This window comes from Sinocyclocheilus anshuiensis, unplaced genomic scaffold (genome assembly GCF_001515605.1).
Source record: "Sinocyclocheilus anshuiensis isolate Anshui unplaced genomic scaffold, SAMN03320099.WGS_v1.1 scaffold913, whole genome shotgun sequence".
Classification (NCBI taxonomy): domain Eukaryota; kingdom Metazoa; phylum Chordata; class Actinopteri; order Cypriniformes; family Cyprinidae; genus Sinocyclocheilus; species Sinocyclocheilus anshuiensis.
In genome coordinates, this window is record NW_015554131.1 from 166,302 (window position 1) to 183,439 (window position 17,138).

The following is a 17,138-nucleotide window of genomic DNA, read 5'->3' on the forward strand; positions in this document are numbered from 1 at the left end:
CATATTAAAGGCTATGAAAACAAATAAAGTGAATGAAACCATGTAAGCCTTTATATTATGTGCAAAAAATTGTTAAAATCACATTTCATTCTAACATTGCAATCTAAAAACCAAAATAAGGCTTTTGTGTTAGGCTATTTTGATTACCCCATTAAAGTCACTTTACAGTCAGTGCTATCATAAAAATAGAATTGTAGGTTTAAAATTCTACATGTCACATTTATTGTCCAACTACAAATATTTCAGCGAAATGTATATTTTAGTCAGAATTATTGCACCCCTATTTAATTTAGCTCTGTCTGTTTGGTGCGTATGCGCGCGGCGGCGCTCGTTCACTGAAGTCTGTGAAGTTTAGCGGAGAATCCCAAAGCAGAAGGCTCATGCACTTCTGACAGAAAAATTGAAATATTTCTATGGCTTTCTAACATTTACAGATGGAGAATATATCTGTGAAATGTAAGTTATGCATTTAGGAAGACAGTTATGCATCTCGAACACATTAAACAGTGCGAGTAGCCTAGTGTCTCTGTCAGCGGCACATGCAGCCTTTCTGTCAGAGCATATGACGGGCCGAGCCGCTTAAACTAATATGCAAAACGAAACTATAAACTATGTCTTACCAGTTGTTAAAGGCCTTAATATGAAGCTTGTTTATGTTTAGAACAAATTGGATTATGCACTTTCTCCGCAGCAGCTCAGTCTGTGTCCTCCGCTATATTTTCAGATGCTCTTGTATCAAACTACTGTATATCGATATAAATGGTATTGCCTCATATCGAATCGCTTATAAAGAAAATATCGATATATCGTACAAACTCAATATACCGCCCAGCCCTAATCCAAATACAAAAACGAAAATACCTAGATATATACCGTATATACTGAGATAATGAATTTTTGCCCATATCGCCCAGCCCTACAGTCTTCTCACACGCTCAGATCTTGGTATATTCGAAGAGGAAATGGAAAGCAGGCCGAGATAACTACATGAAACTGTTGATAATTAATTCTGTCCTAAACTGTGTTTAGTGATGCAAATGGATTTACCAGAAAACCACCGTACCCCCCTTAGGATGACATTAGACTTGTGCGTCATTTCGGCAAAGCAATACGTCTTGCCGCGAATTCCTCTCTGTCCTCTGTACTCCTCCTGACGGCTCTCCTTATTGATATTCTCTTTCCAACCTCACGTTATATCTTAATCTCCTTGGTCCGTCCTCTCCTGCTTTGTCTCTGCATATTTCTCTCCTCTCCTCTCAGCCCTTTCTCGCTAGTTGTGCGGTTTGGCTGGGAGGAGGCCAGATCTCTGTGGCCTTCTGCCCAAAAACAGTTCATGAGAACGTTCTGCTCTCCCACAATGCCTTGCTCCACAGGCAAATTTTGCAAGGCCTAATGTGAAACATCTCAAGTTCTTCAGCTGTTTTACTTTGCGAATGTTCCCTCCAGCACTCTCCCCTATGCACTTATAACTCATTTGAATCTCATGCAGTTACTGTAACAGCTCCTATAAAACTCCAGGTTGTGGTAATTTACCGCCCTCCTGGGCAAATTCTAGGCACCTTCCTAGAGAAGCTGGATGGGCTGCTGTCCTCATTCCCGGAGGATGGCAGTCCACTTTTAGTCTTTGGTGACTTCAACATTCAAAACTTCTCCTCTCCAGCCATCCTACAACATGCCCTTTAGACCCAATCCCCTCACATCTCTCCTCACAGGCACGTTCCCCACTGCATTCAAGCAGGCTCAGGCTAACCCCACTGCTCAAAAAACTTACATTAAACACTTCTCTTATAGACAGCTACAGACCTGTCTCTCTCCTTCCATTCATAGCGAAAACTCTCAAACGAGTTGTTTTCAACCAGGTGTCATTGTTTCTTTCACAGAACAACAAACTGGACGCTAACCAGTCAGGTTTCAGGAGTGGCCATTCAACTGAGACTGCGCTACTGTCAGTCACGGAAGCCTTGCGGATTGCAAAAGCTGATTCCAAATCATCAGTTCTTATTCTGCTGGATCTATCTGCTGCTTTTGACTCTGTCAATCATCAGATACTCCTGTCCACCCTCTCATCACGGGGCATCACAGGGATTCCACTTCGCTGGTTTGAATCCTATCTCACTGGTAGGTTTTTCATGGTGGCCTGGGGAGTGGAGGTATCCAAAGCACATCAACTGGTCACCGGGGTTCCTCAGGGATCAGTTCTTGGACCCCTCCTCTTCTCAATATACACTACATCACTGGGTCCCATCATACAGGCACATGGCTTCTCCTACAATTGCTATGCTGATGACACACAGCTCTATCTTTCATTTCAACCAGATGATCCAACGGTAGCTGCACGGATCTCAGGCTGCCTGGCGAATCTGCATTTTACAGACTGCTTCTCCTACCATTGCTATGCTGATGACACACAGCTCTATCTGTCATTTCAACCAGATGATCCAACAGTAGCTGCACGGATCTCAGGCTGATCTCAGGCTGCCTGGCGGACATCTCGGAATGGATGAAAGAACATCACCTACAGCTCAACCTGGAAAATACTGAGCTTCTTGTCTTCCCTGCCACTCTAACTCTACAGCATGATTTCACCATCCAGCTAGGTTCTTCTACAATTACCCCATCAACTTCGGTCAGAAATCTTGGTGTAATCTTTGATGACCAGCTGACCTTCAAAGACCACATTGCAAAGACTGCTCGATCTTGCAGGTTTGCATTGCACAACATCAGAAAGATCAGGCCCTTTCTAACGGAGCATGCTGCACAACTTCTTTTCCAGGCCCTAGTCATTTCTAGGCTGAACTACTGCAATGCTCTTCTGGCTGGACATCCATCAAGCACAGCCAAACCTCTACAAATGATTCAGAATGCAGCGGCATGACTGGTCTTCAACGAGCCCAAAAGAACCCATGTTACACCTCTCTTTATCTCCTTGCACTGGCTACCAGTTGCGGCTCGAATCAAGTTCAAGACATTGATGCTTACATATAGAACAACATTAAGAATCTACATCCCCTCCAGAAGTCTGAAATCCGCAAGTGAGCGATGCCTTGTGGTTCCATCACAGAGAGGCTCAAAATCACTTTCCAGAACATTCTCGTTCACCACTTGCACTGGCTACCGTTTGTGGCTCGCATCAAGTTCAAGACATTGATGCTTGCATATAGAACAGCCACAGGCTCAGCACCCGCCTACTTCCACTCACTACTATGAATCTACATCCCCTCTAGAAGTATGAGATCCGCTAGTGAGTGACGCCTCGTGGTACCATCACAGAGAGTCTCAAAATCACTTTCCAGAACATTCTTGTTCACCATTTCTGGCTGGTGGAATGATCTTCCCACCCCTATCCGAATACTGAATACCTGACAATTTTCAAGCGACAGCTGAAAACTCATCTCTTTCGACGCTACTTGACTTCATCCTAAATTAAAGAAAAAGAAAAAAAAACGTAGTTTTTATCTTTATTTATTCCTTCCCTTTCTAGCTTGTACTTATTTGAACAATGACTGAAACTTACGAGCACTTCCTGTGTCTGTTTGCCTCTTTAAGAAGAATCGCTTTATGTATTCCCCAAATGTAAGTCGCTTTGGATAAAAGCGTCTGCAAAATGACTAAATGTAAATGTAAATGCTCTGAGATGTACACAAGACATTAAATTGTTTCAGCAAAATTTAATTGCTGTTTGTGTGTGTGTGGTTTTTTTTTTTTATGGCTGCATGACTGGCCCTTTGATGATGGATCTCCGCCCCCAACCCAGATTGTAGATGATTGGTTAAACCTGCTGAAGACTAAGTTCCGAGAGGAGCCAGGATGCTGCATTGCTGTTCACTGTGTTGCAGGGTTGGGACGGTTAGTGTTGTATTTCAATGTGCTTCTTGAGATTTTTGTAACTCAGAGGAGAAAAGGGTTAGTCCATCCTTCAATAGCTCTAGTGATACGACATATGTATTGTCTTAAGAAGTCTCTTATGTTTACCAAGGCTGCATTTATGTGATCAAAATACAGTAAAAACAGTAATATTTTGAAATTCAAAATAAGTTTTCTATTTGAATGTTTTATGAAATGTAATTAATTCCAGTGTCATGTGATCCTTCAGAAATCATTATACTGATTTGGTGCTAAATAAACTACTTATTATCATCAGTGTTGAAAACAGTTGTTCTGCTTAATATTTTTTGGCACCTGATAATCTTCAGGATTTTTTGAAGAACAGTGCAAAAGAACAGCATTAATTTAAAATAGAAATCTTTTGTAGCGTTATAATTGTATTTATTGTCACTTTTGATCAATATAATGGATCTAATTAATTAATTTCTTTAAAAAAAATACTGAGCCCAAACAAGAAAGTTAGAATGTTAAGCACATTCACACCGTGTACTGGATCCACTCTGCACATCCAAGGAATGGGTAACAAACAACTAGACAGTGAGACTGACTCCAGAATGTGTTTTATGTAAATGTTCACTCAGTCAGGTAAACCCAACACCTGCCTGATTATACTGGGCCTCTATTTAAGATAGATGAGTTGATTAGTTGCTCAAGCAGCCCATGACTTTTCAAAAATGTATTGTGTAACAAGTAGCCTGCATATGAGGCCCACTTGTGTTCTCAAACTCTTCAAACACTTGCTGACTTTTGGATTTTTAAGCACTCAGCCTCCCTCACCTCTGTTTGAGCCTGCTGACACACACACACACACACACATAACAGTAACCAGTCTAAACTTGAGAAGGTAAGCGTCTGTGACCTGCTGGTGTTAGTATGGTGTAACCAACATTGTTTGCAGTACAGTGCACTCTGTACTCTTGCATTCATTTTCCTAAGCTCGGTTTACACCAGTTCCTTTAGGGAAAAACAGCAGCACCATTTAAAACAAGCCTGTGGTCATGCTGCTCTCCAAGCACAGAAGTGTTTTTGTTGTTGTTTGTGCTGCGTTTTTTGAGGAGAGTGTGTGAGAACTCAACTACAGACTGCCTTCTCAGCTCTTGGCCTTTTTATTTACACAATCATCTCAGAATACAGTTTTCTCTGTGAACACAAGTGCACTTGTTTATGAGCTCCCAAAGATGGCACACACTGATTTGATCATTGTTGATGCAGGTTCAAAAATTCATGACCTTAAAAAAAGGTCATTTATTTATTTTTTTATTTTTAAATTAGTTTTTTCATCAAGCTATAAGTTTAAGTTTATTGAAAACTTGCATTGTATTGAATTTTTTTTTTCTCATTTTCATAGAGCACCTGTACTGGTGGCTTTAGCCTTAATTGAGTGTGGAATGAAGTATGAAGATGCGGTGCAGTTTATAAGACAGTAAGTAGTTTGGATGATTTCTCCTTGATAAACATTTGACATTCTAACTTCTGTTTTAAGGTTGGAATACACCACACACATTTTTAAATCTTAACAGTTTTTAAAACACCAGACATCATACACTTGGGAAAAACTGGGCATCATACATTACCATTACCTGAAGTAGTTCTTAACAAACACACACAGTACATGCCTCATTGCTAGAAGACACATAACAAATGAAAACAGTGTGTTCTACAATCAGCTCAAAATCTTAAACAAGTTTCATATTCTCTGACTGGATGGAATTATAGTACCCTCATACCAACTGCCCAATATTGGCAGACGGTCTGACATTCTGCAACTAGCTTCGACACCTCTGGACTGAAAAGTGGCACATAAATCTGGGCAAAAGTAATTTCAGCCTTAAGTAGATTTAAACTGAACTAATGTTTTTGTTTGTTTTTTTAGGAAGAGACGTGGAGCCTTCAACTCCAAGCAGCTTCTTTACCTTGAAAAATACAGACCCAAGATGCGTCTGCGGTTCAAGGATGCCAACGGTCACAACTGCTGTGTCCAGTAGTGCGTCATTCTGTCAGTCATACAAAACAACAGTGGGAAGTTCAACCAGGGTAGAGGGGAGCAAGAGCTGTGGGTAATAATTGTGGTGATTTTATCAAATGAATCATGGCTAATCGATAACAGAGATGTAATGAATGAAAGCTGATCTATGGATTCACCAGCAGTATCAAAGAAGAATGGTCAAAGCACACAGATGAGCCCACAACCTGGTTGATTAACCAGCGTTAACAGTCACAGGCAAGAATTTACACAAGTTCCCCTGATTTCCCAAATTTCCAATAATGGGATGACTTTTTATTTTGTGTTATTTCAGAATGAGTACTTTGAACCATGATGAAAAAATTTACATTTGCTGTCATTGTTGATTTTTTTAAGACTTATTGTTGGGCATATTCCTTTTATCTTTTTGTTTTGTTTTGTAATTATTTCCACACAATAGCCAATTTTGTTACAGAAACAACTCTAAAGTAGGCATATGATATTTTTGCACAAAACAACATTTTTAAGAAGTTCCTCACCAATGCAACAATTGCTCCCTTTGAAATCACTTTTAATTTAGGGTTAGCCTAGGTTTTAAATATGTCAGCTGTATTTATTTACTATAATTAGTGTCTTGTCAGGAGTGTGGGTGGGGTTAGGATACTTTTCTTTCTTTCATGGAGCCATGTTATTTTCTCTCCTTTTCTTTATCTCTGGGGAGTACAATTTTCAGTCCAGCTTAGAAAATCCCCTCACCCTTAGGACCATCCTACATCCAAATTCAAATACAGGAGGATACTTGGCTTGTCTTAGGTACTCCTTTCTATAGCTGCTCAGTAAAAAGCTTTACTGTTGGCCTGACTGTGACACCCACACATAATGTGTTCACTTTATCTGTCACCCCACAGACACTGAAGGAAGTGAGAGGTGGGAGACTGGTCAGCTCTGGGTTTATTTTAATTTTAATTATTTTTTTGTTTTTGTTTGTTTTAATCATTGTGCCCATTTTGAAAACACCCCCACTTCATCTTGGTTTTAAGACAAATAAATGAATTGAAATTGATTCTGGCCTGTTTTCATTGTGTGTTCTTTACTGTAATATGTTGGCTATTTACTGTGCTTGGCAGATAAGTCACTTCGTGATGACTGATTTTTATGACCACCTTCAAGATAACGTGAAAAGATAATGTGAAAAGTATTTTGGTGAAAGTGATGTGTACTGTCACCTGCAGCTGAAAGAGAAATCAATCAATCTGTGTGATTGCTGTTCTATTAAAGAGAAAGGAAAAAAAGATATGTGTGTGTCTGTTCAAACAGTACATGACCCAGAATGTACGACTCTCAATGGTCATTTAAAGACGAACCAAATATGACTCATTTGACTCCATTAGGCTTTTCCACACCAGGACTTTCTGGCCAGAAAGGTCCTGACTAATCAATGACTCATGTACATAAATAAAACGGCTCATGTGGCATTTCTAGTGTGAAGAGTGATAGGGCAGATGGAAGATGACTAAACTCTTGAAATATTTAAGTCTGTCACATGGTAGAAATCCACAGGAAGTTGGGAAATGACCTATTTATTTTCCATTTCGACAGCTACTGACATCCACTGGAGTCTGTTATATGAAGAGTCAGATGTAGGACACAATGTTTATCATTTATGTGTTGAGTTCTAATGCATAATCAAATTAAATGGGAAGCCACAGCACTAAAGCGTAGGTCTCGAGTGATTGTAGTACAAAAATGGAATTCCGATTATCCAGATTGCACAAGCCTGGGCCGGTCTGTCTTTATCTGCAGTGCCATCTGCTGGATCTGCTCATGCGTTGGTGAGGTTAGAGAATAATGCCAACATAGAATCGCATTTAATGTAGGGCTGAGCGATATGGGCCAAAAACAAATCACGATCAAATTTTTCATATCGGTCGATATCGATAATTATCACGCTAAATTGTACATATTTATTTATTTTAAGTTTAAAGGCGGAATTTTGTTCCTAGGTGAAAGATGTGGAAACCAGACCGTTACTTGTGGTTTCCAACTACTCTTTATGGTCAGAACATGACAAACAATTCACATTCTTGAGTTCTTTACACTTTTCCAGCCATTTTTCCTTAAAAATAAAAATAAATATTTTTAAATATATCTATATAAGTATATATAAATTAGTATATATTAAGTATCTATATAAATAAAACAAAATATCTTAATATAGAAATGAATTTTTTAGTTTCTGCATGTTCTACTGAGTGTTTCAAATGATGAAACAGGTTTGTGTTGCCCGACTTTGATGATGCATATTTTCAGTGCAGGCTGCAATTATTGATATCATTTTATAAGGAAAATTAAATCGCGATAATTATCGTTTTTGTTTTATCGCCCAGTGATGTTCTTCAGTAACATCAGCTGTCAATCTTCAGCAGAAGATGGGTCGCACAATTTAATTCTAGGAGTTTTAGACATAAGATCTACTACTAACCTTGCATAACCCATTTTATGTTGATACATTGCATGTAATCTTCAAGACTGAAATGAGAACACTAAAATAGATAGACAGATAGATGGTGAGATAATGTAATAGAAATTGGAAATATGCATGGAGTTTTAATCACTTCGTAGATGTCTTTGTTTATCTATATGAAAAATACAATTATTAAACTGCTTTACTTTAATTGTTAGGAACATGAAATGTTAACTATCTGGTTGCCAAAACAAACTGCATGCAGCTAATAACTTAAAGGTTACCTATTAACCCTAAATGCCATCAGACGGCCTCACGAAAGAAAAGAAAGTACCTAAAATGTATTCCAAAAAAAGAGTAAAACCTTTCATTTGAAAATGTAAATACTAAGAGCTGTTAGATTTAGTGAACACGCAAATAATGAAATTCAGCAAACTATAGAATCCGTGTATCATTCGATAATTCGTTTGTTTATTTAAAATTGAAAGTAGAAAAATTAGAAAACGGCTCCTTTTTCGTTTTTTTTTTTGTTTTTTTTCCGAAAAACGAAAATTCAGCTTAATTTTTCGTTTTTCGTTCATGGGTGGAAAAATGAATAAACAGCTTGAATATTTGATTTCTACACGTGGGCGGGAATCGGGAATCCCTTTCTGCTGATTGGTCAGCCGAAGATCAAACCGTGCCATCATCAGTTCTTCTGCAGTATCATGCAGCAGAATAATAGTCCTCCACTGCTGCAGTTGTACGGATTCTTAACGCATTTATTGCAACTACATTTAATCTTTTTTCGTCAAACAAACTAAAAGGCTTATGAATAGCTCAACACAACTCATACTGGGGCAGAGTCTAGACAGGGCTTTCTTCTGTGTAGATATAAATTCTATTCTTTGCATCAGCTGGGCATGGCAGGGTATGATATGACAGCTGTCATAGCCTACCCTGCTCACCCAGTAAGTCTGTTTGTTTGTTTAATTAAGAAATGAATTAATTAATTTGTTTCAAAATAAATATTTTAAACACTAAGACAAAAAGGAAAGAATAATAAATTGGCTTGGAATATTAAATCAAAAAACGAATGATACACGGATTCTATAGTGCAACTTGGCTGATTTTAAATGGGAGCGTTTTCTTTTGGCGAGTCTAGACTGGTGTGTAGAGAGTGGGTGGGCGTGGCTGAGTTAACGGACTAGGCTCTCATTGGTTCAGCTCGTGTGCAGTGACGTGTCCGCGACCGTTGGCTACAGAGAGAAGTGAGCAAGCGCTAAATTCAAAATTTTCAAACAGCTGAGGAGCGCGTGGTGTGTGAGAGAGAGCGGAGACACTTTTACTCCCTCACCAGGAAAATAAAGAAGCAAAACAAAGAGGATTGTGCTTTAATTTAAATTTATCGTAGTGTATATCAGGATGGACCCATTCACGGAGGTGAGTGCCCTTTATAACAACATCGTTAGTTGGTGAGGGAGGGTATGGATATAAACTAACGTTAGCACCAGTCCACCGTGTATCATGTACTGTCATCTTTAGATAGCATTAAAGTGCTGTCTAACGTCTTTACGTATTAACTTAACGTTTTATTTACCTATTAAGTTACCTATTAGCTTATAACGTGTCGTTTTGCAGTTTTTATTTATATTGTAACGTTTGAGTAATGCTAATGCTTGTGAGACACTTTTACTCCCTCACCAGGAAAATAAAGAAGCAAAATTTTTTTTTTTAAAATTTAAATTTATCGTAGTGTATATCAGGATGGACCCATTCACGGAGGTGAGTGCCCTTTATAACAACATCGTTAGTTGGTGAGGGAGGGTATGGATATAAACTAACGTTAGCACCAGTCCACCGTGTATCATGTACTGTCATCTTTAGATAGCATTAAAGTGCTGTCTAACGTCTTTACGTATTAACTTAACGTTTTATTTACCTATTAAGTTACCTATTAGCTTATAACGTGTCGTTTTGCAGTTTTTATTTATATTGTAACGTTTGAGTAATGCTAATGCTTGTCTACTTGATCATAAGCTAGCATATAATAAAGCTAACATTACTTGCAATATAATTTAAACAAACTGATGCTGAAAATGTGTCATGCTGATGTTTTTGTGTTGTTTTGAGGCCAGTCATATTCACCTTTTAAAAAATATACTGTTATACGTGTGTGACTTTATATCACTCAAGTTAACATCTCTTGGATTGTGTTGTTTTGTCTATTGTTTGAGTACGTTATGGTTGTTTCTGTATTCAATGAGCCGATGTTAACGTTTTTTTAAAGGTTTTTGTGTCAAAATGCAAAGTAGGCTCTGAATAAGTACTGTGCATTCAATCCTTAAGATATCTGAATTGAATATCTTGCTACATATAAATATCAGTAATTTCAATATAAAATGTTTTTGAATAAGGAAAAAACAATAGCTGGCAGGGCTGTGCCCATAACTTGTGGCTCTGGTTGAATACAGGAAGCCTGGTTTGATTCTAGCCAATAGGATTCCTCTACAGGGTCACATGACAAAATTCCATAGACATGAAATCCTCACTAACTGAAATTTCTACTCATTCCCTGGGAGACAGCCAACCAACAGCCACACTGCAGGAATGTGTTCGGTCTTGCTCAGTAACAGGGCTGTTAATCATGAGTGTGAGATGTTCTGCTAGAATGAGCCGCTGGTTTGTTCACACTCAGAGATGATCAGTGCAGATAAACGGGACCCATGCATGAAAAAAAGGAACTGAAACTTGGACCGTTTGATACTTGAATGCAGTTTTTGCCTTTATGTCATGCATATCATGTAAACCTCTGACATAAAATTTATTGTACTTGCATATTCTTGTGTTTTATGTTTTAAGAGATCTGTTTCTCTTTAACATTGTCATATAGGCCTTAGTAATGTAATGAGCACTTTGCAAAACTAATTTGTCGTTTTGCTCACTCAGAAACTGTTAGAGCGCACACGTGCTCGTAGAGAAAATCTTCAGAGGAAGATGGCAGAGAGACCAACGGCGGCCAACCGTCCAATGGCTAAAAGGACAAGGGAGCCACTTACAGACACAAACAGTGTCATAAGTGAGCCGACCATTGAAAAAGGTTTGGTTTTGTAAATGTTATTTTGTTGTATGCCTGTTTTGACATATGAACATTAGATGTTTCATTACTTTCCTTCTATAGCCTAAAAATACGTTTTTCTTCTTTTTTGGATAGCACTTCCCTCTTCCAAGCCATCCCCCTCAAAGCGTCGCTGTTCAGATGAAAATACTCTCCTTTCTGGAGAAGAAAACAAACAACCAATTGCCCCGCAAATGACAGCCTCTGAGCCTATGACGGACAAGAAGCCACCCCTGGTTCCAAGCAGAGTTCGTCCCATGCCTGTGGAGCAAGGGTCTGCTCGTTGTACACCAGAACCAGAAGTGCTGCCCACTCGACCTCCTCCAGACACTGAAAAGATGATGTGCCCTCCTCAATCTCCAGCAAAAAGCACAGATAGTGTAATGAAGCACACTGCTCTAGATGGAGCCAAAGAGGCACAGAAAGATGCACCAACCCCAGGCCTCTCCAACGTGAGATCTCGTCTACAGAGACTGGCTAAGCAAAGGCATAACTGGGACTCTGAGGGTAGGCAGTTCTCTCTTATATCCTGAATGCACAGAACTTAATTACAGATTTATAGACCATTCATTATTTTGAGTTATGTCTCTGTCTAACAAAAGAAAACACTATACTTTTTAAAAAATATAACATTGCAGAAAATGAGCAAACTTCTCCAAATTGCAGCAATGGTTATGAATGTGCTATTGAATATTGAATTGTGTGATATCAAATGTATCGGCTCTATAATGGCTATCGGCTACGCTGCTCTCTAAATTATCACCATCAACCATTAAAAAAAGCTGTATCAGTTGACCACTAGCCTTTAATGGAAGTCAGAATTTCAAAATCCACATTGTCTGTTTTTATATATTCTGAAGAAACGAAATCTTATAAAAAAATAATCATTTAATAAAAAAAAAAAAAAGTGTTTAAATAGACAAGTAGTGTAAAACCTGTTGACCGCTTCTTCGAATTATTTAAGTTGTACTGTTTTTAACTTTTTTAACATTTTGATAAAGTGCAAGTACACATTTAAAGTCCTCCAGAAGACAAAAATCTAGACAATATGTGATCATAGTATTAGGGCTGTCACGATGAGGGAATTTCCCATGCGTTAATTTTGAGTGGCTCAATAGCGCGGTATGCGGTATTATCGCATATATATATATATATATATATATATATAATTTGTGTGTGTATGTGTTATGATATAACTAACGAGGTCATATTCAGAAGACAATGAAACCGAAACCAAATAGCGTTGAAACACTATCGTTAGCCTATATGTATAACAGTTAGCCTAGTTGTAATCTGATTTTCTAATCTGACTGGACAAGAGACTTTCTATTGATATTTCCACTTTGTGCGCATTCTAGACGGGCTGTCAGTCAGCGCAGTTACAGTGTTGCACCACAAGGTGGTGGAAAGTGACTCATTCAACTACACGTTCAAAAACGCTTATTCATTCATTCAAAGAGACGTAATGAAACACGCTGTTGAAATCATTTTAACTTTGAGCGCCACTAGAAGGCTCAGCTTGACCAGCTGTGCGTCGATGCTAAGACAGAGATTTCGCTTTCCTTGAACATGACAACCTATTTTCACAAATATATAAGACTCAGCCTGGAGGACAGATGCAAGTAATCGCACGCACTCAAGTCGATCTCTCTCTCTCATTCAGCTGCGGTTCTTGCATTCCTCTGCGGTTTGCTCGTCAATAGCACGATATTGCGGTTATCGTGACAGCCCTGCATAGTATATAATATGACTCTCAGAATGACAAATAAGTACTCTAACTATGTATTAAACACAAAATTGTGCTTTCAGGGACCTCAGAAACAGTCCCAGAGAATGTAGTTTTATATCCTCTGAAGTCTCACAAAGTGGATCTCCCTACTGCTACCCCAACAAACTCTGAGATCCCCTTTGGAAGAAAGGGTAGACTGGCAAACCTTGCTGCCACAATCGGTTCCTGGGAAGATGACCTTGGACACCCGCCCACTCGCCGGGACAATGCACAAGCACAGCCTGGCACGGCCTGTGTGCACCCTCCTTTCAGTACAGTGACAAGTAACAGTACCAAGCCAAGTCCTGCTGTGGAACGACCTCAGACTGCCCAACCAGCTTCACACAAGTCTGTTGACAGTGGTCAGCAGGTGGGTCACGCCAACAACAGATTCTGTTCTATCCTTTTTATTATGTAAGGTTGTGTTGTGTTGTGTGTTTGTAGTGCGCTGTCTTTGGTGAGGGGGGGGAAGAATCTTGTGTAAAAAGATATAAAAATGTTTGTTCTTATAGCCAACAGTTTACTCTCCAGTCAAGTCAACCAGAGTGGTTCCACCTAGTCCTCAGAAGACAGAGTTTCCTCAGCCCAGACTGGCTCAAGCAGGTCCCTCTCCTGTTTCCAGCCCACTAAAGATTTATCCCTCCACTCAGCCCTCCAGTCCACTTAAATCTTTGACAGCATCTCCCTCCAGTCCACACAGAGGTTGCGTCTCTCAGAGCACCCTGAAGAACCAGGGCCCATCTAAATTGAATTCTGGAGCAGCACTTAATTCAAGCCCTGCAAAACCAATTTTGACACCTAAACCCTCTTCTACTGCTGATGTTTCCGTCATACATCAGACTCGTGAGAGGTTTACCAAGGACACGACACCCTTACAGCACAGAGGCCCAGCTGGAACTACTGGTCAGTGCTGTTTCTCTTCTTCTTTTTTTCTACACTGAAGTGTAAGCCTGTGAACTTATGTTTGCTTATGTTGACCTTTAGTAGGTGTCAAATCATTTTTGGAGCGTTTTGGAGAAAGGTGCCAGGAGCGCAACCAGAATTCTCCCTCCGCATTAGGAGGTCAAGGACACACACCTGTGGCTACTCCCTCTGCCACCCCCAAGTCCAGGCTGCTCCAGGAGAGGCTGGGGTGCACCCAGACCACCTCCACTACAGCTGTCCTCACTCAGAAGCAGAAAATGGCATGTATTCTTAAATATTTAAAGGGCATATTTGTTGAATTGCATATGAAACATCAGCACTAATCTTTTATTTATTATTAATAGGAGCGAGAGGCAGAGCTAGCACAAATTCGTAATCGATTTCAAAAAGGCAACAAGTTGAGGAGCAAAGAGGATCTCAGTGAGGTCAAGAATGACCCTGAAAACAAGGTTTGCTATCATGTTTTCTGTTGCTGCTGCTTGTAAATAGGATAGTGCAACACTATTTAGGGTTGCAAAATTCCAGGAATTTTCAAGACTGGAAACTTTCCATGGGAATTAACAGGAATTAATGGGAGTAAACTGGAAATTTGCAAAATTGCAGGAACTGGAAACTTAAATGTAGTTGAAAAAATCTTGCCGCATAATCTTGGTTAAAACAAACAGATTTAAAGTTGTCATATGATGCTTTTTTAAAGATCATTATTTTGTGTATTTGGTGTAACAGAATATGTTGACATGCTTTAATGTTCAAAAAACACATTATTTTTCAAATACTGTACATTATTGTAGGTCCTCTATGCCCCGCCTCTCTCAAACGCTTCGTTTTCTACAAAGTCCCTCCTTCCGACAAGCGCAGTCTGCTCTGATTGGCCAGCTGACCCAGTGCATTGTGATTGGCCGAACACCACAAGCACTCGTCGGAAATGTAACGCCCCTTACCATAATCGCGAGCTTCAGCTTTCAAAATAAATGTAAAGACAGAGCCCGAAAGGGGAACAGAGTCGCGTGACAGACACTGTGATGAAGCTGGTATGTGTTTGCAGTACACAAGCCATGGTTAAGACAGCTGACTTCACTGTGATGTGAGCCCCCACCCCCCCCCTCTCGCTCTCTCTCTCTCGCTCGCTTGCGCACACACACACACACGATGCGCAAAACTCCGCATTTGAACAGTCAATAGCAAATACTTGATTGTCATAGCAAAGTCAGAATTACCTCCTCTCCTAGGTTCACGAAACGGTCGTCCATAAAATGCATTGCTGTTCTGTTGTAAGTAATCTTAAAGATTCCTACATGCATCTAATTTCGGAAGGCCATATAAAGCTTTTGCTTTCGCCTAGAAACACACAGCGTCTCCCTGACATGGCTGCATCAACACTAACTGCGGTTACTGAAACCACGCCTTCTTTCTTTGCGTGAACATTTGGGCGGCATTACGCAAATATTTCCACATAGTGAGGTAGAATATGTGGGGGCGTGTTAGAACGAGCCGTTTTAGGGGGGTGTGGCAGAGTCTTAACTTTGATAAAGAATATCTCTTTGGTTTTGAGACTTTAGTCTTTGCAACTTCAGGGATCTTATCTATGCACAATCAGCATGTAACACTCCAAAGAGAAAGGAAAACTTGAAATCGCATCATATGACCCCTTTAATGCAATTTCAGTTTACTTTCTACCCTACACACTGCTCAATCACATGCACACAGCACACTGCTTACTGCAGGGCTATTGAGGCCACACTCCCTACATGCACTGTGCTTTCCTCCATAACATGAACAGATAATTTCTTAAATCCTGCACACAAAACATCAAAATGTCCATCTTGGTAAGTATTAATGTAAATTACATGAACATTACAAAAAAAAATTTAAAACTTCATTGTGCTGTGTGTAATATACTGTGCAACTAAAATAGGCTATACAATAGGAATATTTACAATAGCCATTGTAAAAAGAAATACACTGACTGAACAAACATTTAGGTGAGATAATAATAAAACAGAAGTCTAAAAATGACTTTCCCCCACACACAATCCCCCTTCAGGGCTGTACGTTAAATTTTGTTTTTCACATAGCACTGGTGCTGCAGAGGTTGAAAGTTTTGTAGCACAGGCCAAAAAGTTGTAGTACAAGTTAGGCCTGTCGCAATAATCAATATATTGACTTATCGCGCAATATATGTACATGACCTCAATAATTGTTGGTGATGCAATATATCGCTGTTACATTATGATTATATATTCAGTGGCGTAAAAGTTCTTTTAAATGACAATAATATCGCTTATCGCAATTATTTCTGGGGCAATATATCGCACAACAAAAAGTTGTTATCGTGACAGGTCTAGCACAAGTATAAAACGTCCGTTATCATGTCTGAAAACAAACACAAGTAATGGAGTTCATCACTTAAACATGCACTGATGTCCCATACAGAGCACAAAAAAATACAAACCATCACAAAAATTGTTTTTAGACTAAAAAAAGGATGGTGCTAAAAATGGAAGAGTGCAGAAACATAACACCTTAACAAAATATAAAATAAAAAAGAATGGCAGACATTTAGGCCAAAGTGAGAAAAGATAAAAATCTGTCATTTTTTTTAATCTTTGTTATTAGAAAATAAGAACACAGATATACATTACAAATACACATAATATACAAATAAAGCAAACAGTGCTTTATTTTTCAGGTACAGTATTTAGCAGTAACATTCAAGAAATTGAATGAACAAATATTAAAATAAAACACTATATACATCAATTATACTTTTTTTAAAGCAACTGACTGATGATAAGTTCATCAGTCAAGAACAGTGAGTGATTTTTTTTTTTTCTGTGTTGTTTTATTAACATTAAAAAGATAGTTCACCAAAAATGAAAATTCATCTGTCATCTGTCTTTCAATTCTGTCATAGTGTTTCATTTTTATACCATCATTTACTCAAGTTGTTTTAAACCTGAATTAGTTTCTTTCGTCTGTTGAACATAAAAGGTAATTTTGGAGAATGTGGGTAACCAAGCAGTTGCTGGTCCACAGT

At 39.0% G+C, this 17,138-nt stretch overlaps 2 protein-coding genes across 8 annotated transcripts in view; both read left to right on the forward strand.

The window, feature by feature from the left end:
* Positions 1–7,140, forward strand: part of LOC107670276 (protein tyrosine phosphatase type IVA 2) — a 54,436-nt gene extending 47,296 nt beyond the window's left edge. Inside the window, exons 5-7 of the mRNA XM_016462821.1 lie at positions 3,715–3,846; positions 5,234–5,308; positions 5,759–7,140. Of these exons, the coding sequence (XP_016318307.1) occupies positions 3,715–3,846; positions 5,234–5,308; positions 5,759–5,870 (319 nt within the window). The 3' untranslated portion in view covers positions 5,871–7,140. The remainder of the gene's footprint in view (positions 1–3,714; positions 3,847–5,233; positions 5,309–5,758) is intronic.
* A 2,433-nt stretch (positions 7,141–9,573) lies between these two features.
* LOC107670283 (actin-binding protein anillin-like) overlaps positions 9,574–17,138 on the forward strand; it is a 16,829-nt gene continuing 9,264 nt past the window's right edge. For 5 of the 7 annotated variants that reach the window (XM_016462833.1, XM_016462837.1, XM_016462836.1 and 2 more), the window contains exons 1-7: positions 10,037–10,076; positions 11,241–11,391; positions 11,506–11,916; positions 13,219–13,547; positions 13,690–14,080; positions 14,162–14,361; positions 14,446–14,550. In XM_016462833.1, the coding sequence (XP_016318319.1) occupies positions 10,059–10,076; positions 11,241–11,391; positions 11,506–11,916; positions 13,219–13,547; positions 13,690–14,080; positions 14,162–14,361; positions 14,446–14,550 (1,605 nt within the window). In that variant the 5' untranslated portion in view covers positions 10,037–10,058. Of the gene's footprint in view, positions 9,735–10,036; positions 10,077–11,240; positions 11,392–11,505; positions 11,917–13,218; positions 13,548–13,689; positions 14,081–14,161; positions 14,362–14,445; positions 14,551–17,138 lie in introns of those variants that run through there. The other 2 variants (XM_016462834.1, XM_016462835.1) reach the window with 2 other exon arrangements.